General features: G+C 43.0%; 1 protein-coding gene across 1 annotated transcript in view; it reads left to right on the forward strand.

Annotated features, from left to right (window-relative positions):
* Window positions 1–8,851, forward strand: part of ARIH1 (ariadne RBR E3 ubiquitin protein ligase 1) — a 38,873-nt gene that overhangs the window by 20,300 nt on the left and 9,722 nt on the right. The window contains exons 6-7 of the mRNA XM_006038406.3: window positions 1,457–1,499; window positions 2,227–2,298. Coding sequence (XP_006038468.1) covers window positions 1,457–1,499; window positions 2,227–2,298 — 115 coding nt within the window. The remainder of the gene's footprint in view (window positions 1–1,456; window positions 1,500–2,226; window positions 2,299–8,851) is intronic.

Raw genomic sequence — 8,851 nt, forward strand, 5'->3', positions numbered from 1 at the left:
GTGCACCCCCGGGGGAGGTGTGCGGGGCATGTGCTCCTTGAATTTGTGAGTGGGGCCAGGGTGGGCTGTGTGCTTGGGTCTGAGCTGTGCTTGGGGTGGGTAGGGCAGGCAGTGGCACTGGGAGCAGGGGGCTGTAACCACCCCAAAATTTGCTATAGCCCCCCCTCCCATTCCTGCCACTGCCTGGCCCAAGCGCAGCCTCTGGGAAGAGGCTGGTGCAGCTCCTGGCCCCGAGTTCACAGCGGGTAGCCTGCTGTCACCCGACACACAGATCTGAGGGGGGCACATGCCCCCTATGCCTCCCCCAGGGGTGTGCACAGCAGTGAGAGCCTCCCCATGTCCCCCCCATGCCCCGCCCATGCCCTCCAGACAAGCCACGGCAGGGCAGCGCCTGCCTCTGCCCCTGCTTCAGCCCCAGCCCCTTCCTTACCGTGGGGGCCTTGATCAGCCTCCCGCATGCCTGCGTCCACCCCCCCACCCCCAAACAGAATTTTAACTGAATTTTAACTTTGTTTAACTGAATTTTAGTTTAACAGCATATTGCCTTACCAACTGGATGCTGCTCTCCAAGCTGCTGGGCTGCATGTCGGCAATTGGATCGGTATTGGCCAATATGGCTGGTCAATAATTGACCATTGGTATCAAATTGGGCCCAAAAAGTCTTTATCGGTGCACCCCTACTGAGGCCTGAATTACATGCAAGGTTGCATTTGTATTTAGGTTGTGAACATTACCAAGGGTATGTTCACTAGAGAAAATGCATTTTAATACAAATTTGTGAATAGTTAACAGAGGAAATCCCTTATTCTAAGCATCTACTTTTACACTTATTACCCTTTTGGACTATAATACACAGGCACAGTCCTTTGTGTTTACCAGTATGCTTGGTTTATGAATAATAGCACAGATGTAATGTAAAACATTCAAAGCTGCCTCTTATTGATAAATGGAAAATGAATCCATATCGAATTAATGTTAGTAGTCATTCCTGAGCACACTCTAAACTAGATGTCAGCAATGTTTTTGGGTATAGTGCCAAAAACACTCATAGCCTCAATTTGTAAGATGTTGGTGTGCCAGGGGTGGACAGGGGGAGCTGCGAGGAGCCCAATCCTTGTTCTGGCAGCGCCTTCCCATCGTCTGCCTGGAGGTGCACATGCCAAGCAAAATGCCTTTGGGTGGGTGCTATGCTCTGGCACCTGCGGTGGGGGTTGCCTACCTCTACTTTAAACTATGGCATACACCTATTAGGGGGCATGGAATTTCAGTTCAGTTGAAATGAGCTTACAGCATATTGCCTTCAGCAAGATCTGGTGGCCAGACACTTTCATTAGAGTAAGCCAGAAGAAGAAAACCACTTTGGAAGTAAATTTGGTAGAGTTATCTTTTGATGTAATGACTGTTACAAAGTAATAGATGAAATGCTGTAAACTAACTCCGAGTCTTTCATTTCCAGCTTTAATTGTGGTGAAAATTGGCATGATCCTGTTAAGTGCAAGGTAAGAACATCTGTCTTCCTCACTGAATCTAGGGCTTTGTGACATTAAAGGACTATATAGTCCTATTTTGTGTATGTCATCTGGCAAAGTAGAGGGGAACCTTAAACCACTTACACCAATGTATGTAATAGATTTCTGCCTGTTTGGGCCAAAAAAAGACAAATGGCACTTGAAATCTTCAAGTAGTCTGATATCCCCTACTTGAGGCAGTGCTACTACTGTTGTTTGGGAAATTTCTGACCTATGATGTTATAGTAGTCTCTCTCCTTGCCTTTGGCAGTAGAAAGATATGACCTCAGAAATGCACTTTTTGCTCTCCAGGGAGCACTTCCATGCTCACAACAATGCTAAGCACCTCAGTGGGTTCACAGATTGTTTCTGGTTTTCATATTTGAACTTGCTGGCCCTGATTCTAGGGGCTGCTGCTGTGTAGTGAACCTTGCAGGGTTGGATTATTTTGTTACAGTAAGACAGTGCCCATAAAATGGGCATAAGATTTCTGGTACTCTGATACTGTTTTCTGCTAAATGTCAAGTGATTCTGATAGATTATCTGCCATGAACAAATTTTAAAAATCGTACCCACCCTGATTAACAAGCGGTGGCATTCAGTATGTAAATATACCTTTGCAAGTCTTTTTTGTTATGTGCTTACTATGACCTTTTTAATGCATGTGTCTTTACTAGAAATATCTAAAGTCTATTCTGTTTCATCCTTTTCCTAACAGTGGTTAAAGAAGTGGATTAAGAAGTGTGATGATGACAGTGAAACTTCCAACTGGATTGCAGCAAACACAAAGGTTAGTTTCATTTCCTCTCAGAAACCTGTTTTGTACAGAAACCCTGATGCAAGCCAAGACAATAATTTAATCTTTTGCTACCAGGGGAATCTGAAGTTGCTAGTACACTTAAAATGCTTCTTCCTGTGGACAGGTAATGTTTTGAATTCTAGTTCAGGGTTTCACTTTCATACTAAAAGGGTTAATTGGAAACCCAAAGCAAGGTAAAGGCTTCTGTCCAACAAATTTGTATTTGATTCTGTGCGTGAGAAACATGCAACACTGGTGGTTTGGTGAGGCTGTGTTAATTTACATTCGCCTTTTCAGGGGCTGTTCATTTCCTTTAGGCAGGATTCCAGATGGAAACTGGCAGAACAGCTGTTAAGATTTTATTATGTAAATCCATTGGTTCCAGATAGCCCAACTCTGCATAAAACTTTTAAATATTCTTTTTTGTTTGCTTTTGTGAGGAATAAAAACAGAGAGACTGACAGTGGCAAGGAAACAAAGCCTATAACTGCCATGTAGGGACTGCAGTTTAGAAACAGACCTGGGCCTATAGGCTGCCAAGCCAGAAGGGCAGAGAAGAGTGATGGGGGAGGGCAACTAAGAAATGGCCATTCTGTTTTTCTTAGCTCTGCTGTGTAATCTCTGAAAGGGCATTGTTTTCTGTAGAGAAAGCGGATCTGGTTTGGGGCACATTGCATGTTTTTCAGTGAAGTAGAATTGGCTGCATGGTAGCAGGTGAAGAACTTCCCACTGTGTGGAAATGCATGGTTGAAGGTACTTCCATTCACTTTTTTAAGTGTTTATGCCTGGTCTCTGCTCAGAAGCAAACTTCTGAAAACTCAGCAAAATTTTTATTTTAAGCATGTTTAACAAGCTTCATACAGTGTTGAGAAACCTCCTTATGTCATTCAAGAGGTGACCCAGGTTTTTTTTTCAAACTTTGCTTGTTCCTTAAATATCACTAAAGAGGGCAGTGATTCAGTGGGCTTGATGTGATTGATTTCTTTTATGCTGTAGTCCTCCGTGGGCTTTTCTTTGCCTTGTGGCTGAAAGGTGAGAGGGATGTATGCTCAATAGACTGAGTTGGTATTGCCTTTAATCTAAAATAGCTTGGGGTACTACAAGGCACTTCTGTAAACTATTCCTGGCTCTCCTCTAATGCTGAAAGATGTGGGCCTTCCTCCCTCAATTTGTCCAAAAGTTCAGCTGTGGGGAAAAAAAATAACATTTACATTGGTAAAGGCAGCTTTCTTGGGATCCTAAATCTACTAGTAGGAGCCATTTTGGTAGTGGGGCAGGCAGGAAGCTGGAACCCGGGGCAGGCAGGAAGCTGGAACCCAGTGCAGGCTGTCAGTAATCAGGATTTAGCTGCAAGGGGGAGAATCTCTAGTAAACCCACGTGTTGAGAAGGTTAGTGAAAGGAAATGTCCTAGAACATCTGTTAAACTACGCTCGGTAATATTTTAGAAGGCCCTTTTTTCAACAAGAAAATACTTTTGATAGAGCCCAGACTGTGCAGTAGAAACAAAACCCAGAGTATTTGCATCGGACATCTGAGCAGAGCCACTGTCACGGAGTCTTGCAGCATCTGTATCAATTAGATTAACTATGGGACAATGTCAGTTATTCTTTCAGACCTCACGGTAGATTGAATTGAAGGAAAAGCTGGCAGGAAATGTAACCCACCCCCGGTAATGACCTCTGTGCCTTCTCAGGGGTATTGACAATGTAGAAGAGTGTAATTTTACACTATTAATGATTTAAATATTAGCAGTAGTGACTGTTGGAACACGCACAGTTTGAGCTCTGCCCAGCACTTATTGGCATGCCTCGGGAGGACCAGCACAGCACAGCACTCCAGCAGAGCAGCATGCCTGCCAACAGCCTCCCTCTTCTGGCTTGGCTGCCTGTTGGCTGCAGTCCAAATTCTCAAAGAAATCTGAGTGCATCTGACCATGGCACGTGTTTACCACCCTTCAAAATGGACCCAAATATTTGTATAATCCTAAAGAATCCTTTCCTGCTCGGGCATGCGGGGGTAGGGGTGTAGGAGAAATAACTCCATCCAAAGAGAAACCTCAGAAGGGCATTCAGGCTCAGACTAATACTGCAGTTTAGGAACTCAAGGCATTTCTTGAAGTAAAGAACCGTGAAAGAAACTGAAATTAGTCAATTATGAAATGCCCTGTTGAGTTAGAAAACCTGACTCTGTTGTCTTTTAAGTAATCCTGCTGTTTGTGTGTGCCATCACATATTTCTTCCTCTTCCTGCTGCAGCTTTTTAGCTTGTGAAAAATTCTATCAAATAAGGCCTCACTTGCCACTCTGAATACCCATAGGATTCAGGACCTATCCTGTACAGGTCAACAAAGAATTGGACGGGTACCAGTCTTTACGCGCTGTATATTCTGTTGGTGGTCCTGTTGGAGGAGCAGTGGGATAATATGATACATTTGTCCATGCTTGCCTTAAGAGACAGGAGTGCCATGAGGCAAAATTAGAAAACTGTCCTATGACAGAACACAAAAACAAAAGCAAGCTAAAAAGATTGTCTCCAGAAATTGGTGTGGTGTAATGAAGTCACTCTTACGTAGATTTGATCGATAATCTAATTTATTTTAAGTGCAGAGCATCATGAAATTGAAATCGATGTTGGGCTTAGCAGGGAGCCTTCTGGTCCCCTGAATTGACACTCCTGTTTTCAGTTTGAGGGATAGTAATGTGGTTTGTAGGATTATAGCTCACAGGAGCCCATTGCACAGAACATTTGGATAGATGGAACAAAATCTGGATTAAGTAGTTTAATCCAAAGCAAATTGACGTTAAACTGAAATGTGTCTAAATGGGGATGGACATTGGTTAAAATTGCACCTAAAGTGAATCAAGAGCAACTTTATGTTAAGGCCTTAAATCCTTAACGTTCTTGTTCCTGGAAGTCAGGTGTTCACAACCTATTTTGTTCTCAATTCATTTTTATATAAGGCGTTTAATTGGATTCCATCCCCTTAATAACTTACAGCCTATTACTATTTATTGGGCATGGCTTGGGACATGAAACACCTTCTTGACAAAAGTGAATTATTTCTTTAAAGCAACCCTCCAAAGAATATTAACTAGGAGTCTTTAAAAATCAGTAGAAATTTTAGCCTTAAATATCAGGACTATCAAAAGAATTCCTTGGCTGTTACTATAGGGTGCCTGGGCAGTTCGGATATGTTAAAATGGAAGGGGCAAAAGCATTCAACATTGAAGACCAGGCTTCCTCCATCTGAAACATGAGTCACCAAAGTAAAATTCCTTCCCTTTGCTATTGCTCTTCTCTCTTGGTTGACATGATGTCACTTCTCTACTATTTTCCAGGCCAGACAAGACTTGAATTTCTTACGTACATAACAAGCAGAATCTTTTTTTTTTCTTCAGAAAAGCTTTCAGACCTTTGTCCGTTATAAAGAAATGCAAAAGGGCACAAGCCCAGTTCTCTCTTCCTTTTCAGGCCCTTTTGACCGTATGCTCCACTCCCTCTCTGCTATCTGAAAAAGCTGCATTTGTGTTAGTGCCTATAAATTTTGGCATCCCATCGTGTCCTTTTTTGGCACCAGCTTCAACCTTTTTAAGAACGTCTGTTGTGTTTCATGCCAATATAATATAGTTCAGTGCTAGAGCGACGAAGTATCTCGTCTCAGATGTGGAACTGCTTTTTTTTCTTTTTTTCTTTGAATGAGCAAGCATTTAAACCATTATATTTAGCTCAGTGTTTTCTATGTGTAATTACACTAAATTGTCTTGCATGAGCATTTATAACGGAACATGCAGAATCCAGAACGTCAAGGGAACTGCTGGTAGGCATTGAGCATCCTTAGGGCACTGAACAATCCATTTTTAAGTTTGGAACTTAAGTGCAGGTATCTTTGGGTAGAGCCAGAGTACTGACAACTCCACTACCCTGTGAGATTTCAGGAAAAGCAATGAGGAGGGCAGATCTCGTATCATAGTGTGGCTATGGGAAGCAGTTGAGCTCTTTCACCTTGCTGATATTGGAACTGCAGTTCCTGAATAGAGTAATAATTGCTGTATTCAAAGCATAAAGCTAATAAAGACTAAGCATGGCAAAAAGGGGACAGGTTTGTCCTGGTTTTTGTTATAACCTTAAAATAGTAGTTTTCTACCCTAAAATAGTAGAATTCTCTGAATTATGAATATCTTAATTAGGTGACCCCTTGCATCAGGGCATGATGATGATCCATCAAGAATAATCCTCTGGTTTGGTAACTTGACTTCCTTTTCATAATGTTGCTTGGCTGCAATTCTTAGTAGGGGCCTGATTTCCTAACCTCTTCAATCTAGAAATACTGCTTTTCCATTCCTTGTATTAATAGTTTGGACAGTTTTTGGTCCTTTTGCTGCCACTGCTCAGCATTTTTTCAGTGTTTGTTGTTCAGCAACCTCCTCCCATGATTTTCCTTAATGTTATTGAGCAATTGTACTCTTATGCACACCAGTCTAACGGGGCCTCACTTCCAGGGTTGTATAACTTTACTGTAGAAGTCACATTCCATGATCTATCTTTGGTCAAAACTCAGTTACCATCCACTTTTCTTGCCGAGGAGCTACAAATGTTTATGGCAGCAGAATCCCTCGTAGGTGTTAAGACGCGAGAGACAGTATTGGAGCGGGGTGACCATCCAAACAGATGCAATTATATCCTACCAACTTATTTTAAAGAAACGGGCCTTTCTTCAAAAAATTACGTCAATGTTTAAAGTATCACCAATTACTGTCCTGTTGAACTGTTGTGGTTTTGCTTTTGTTTTTTTAAAGAAGCAGTTGTGGAAGTGGTGCTACGGAAATATTTTTGTTGATATGCAGGGCACTCAGTTTTCCATAACCTGGATCAATTCTGAGTTCATGCGTATCCTAAAATGGCTTGGTTTCATGGCTGATGGCCTTTGATGAAGAGCGAAGGGCCTGATTCCTTTTGGTCAGACCATAGTAGCATACCTGATCTGCCTTACAGGGTCCTTACAATGGGAGACATTGGAGTAGTTCAGGGTGAGAATCTTCTAAATGGTTTTGGCTCTACCTTCAGTCCAGCTGCTACACTCGATTGGCTTGGCTAGTCTTGCTGACACTGGGGGCTTTGACTAAAGTAAGCTGGTAACAATTCAAGTTGGAGGAACATGTTATAAGAGAACCAGCTGGAAAAAACCATAGGGCTAAGTTTTGCTGCTTCAGTTGAGGGGGCGTGGTTCTTTTAGATTTGCCAGGAAGTGGCTGGGGGGGGTGTGGTTTTGGCCACAAGATTATGATCCCCCTATGGTAGTACAGATTATTAAGACTGAATTACTGCGGTGTGTCAAAGGTGGATCTACACCTGCAGAGTAGTTGAAGTTCACTGATGTGGAGCGCCATGGACAGACAAGTGGTATTTCTTAAAGAGGGTTTGGCCTGGTCCATGGCTAGAGCTGGCAGATGTTATGCCAGTACAAACAGACTTTGCACTTCACAGTTGGTGCTCAGAAATTGGTTTGAATTCAATTGGCTTTCCCAAATAATGCCTTAGTTGCATTACATTCTGGCTTGAGATGCATGCTTCTCTTGTGGGGTTTTACTACTGCAGCAGTTGAAAACAGAAGAACTTAGACTGACATAGGAGAGAATTTGTTTCAGTGAGATCACACTGCAAGCCCTGTCCTTCCCCCCACCAGGAAGAAGGGGAAGCAGGCAGAAAATAGGGTGGGCTTTGACTTCAAACATGCTGATGTGGAAGACCAGCCACTGATCCTAAGCTTTAAGAGCCTGTGTGGCCATGGCCGAAGTGACTAGGCACTTATGGTTCTGAAGAAAAGAGTAGACAAGCAAAAGGGAAGCTGTCTACTTCTGTGTTTCTCAACCTGTGGGTTGCAAGAATATATGAAAGGGCCACGAACAAGCTTTAAAAATGGATCAATAAACTTTTAAAAATGGATTCTCCTTTAAAGATAAAAACGTGGGAAACGGTGGCTTTTTTCCCCTTGAAGACTGGCAGAAATCTAGCCTGCAAGGGGCTGGTTGGGGCCCTCCATGCCCCACACTACGGGGCTGGGAGGCAGCAGGCCAGGGGTGAGGGGCGCTAGGTCAGGACTGGCCATTGATTACAAATGGATCATGATACGAAACAGGTTGAAAACTGCTGGTCTGCTTCATAGGCTGAACCTTTTAGTTTGAGTTCACTGAGGAAGAATTCAAGTCAAAGTATACATTTGGATGAAGGAGTCTTGCTATGGATGGAGCACAGATACAGAACAGTTCACATGTTTACTGACCTGTGGTAACGCCTTTCTTCTCCTCCCCCCGAACACACACTCCCTGGCACCTTTTAAGTCTTCATAATCTCTTAATCCGTCAATACCTAAACTTCCACCATCTGCAAGAAGGTGGTGTCAGCACTTACCTCTAGGAAACAGAAGATGAAAGAAAATTGAGGCACATGGGTATGGGAAAAGGGCCATGCAAGTGCCTAAACTAGAAGCTGCGTTTGAGTGGAGGAAGTCAGTGAAAAGAGTAACTGGTTACCTTGTTCACTCTTT

The sequence above is a fragment of the Alligator sinensis genome, unplaced genomic scaffold (assembly GCF_000455745.1).
Source record: "Alligator sinensis unplaced genomic scaffold, ASM45574v1 scaffold1992_1, whole genome shotgun sequence".
In the NCBI taxonomy this organism is placed as follows: Eukaryota; Metazoa; Chordata; order Crocodylia; family Alligatoridae; genus Alligator; species Alligator sinensis.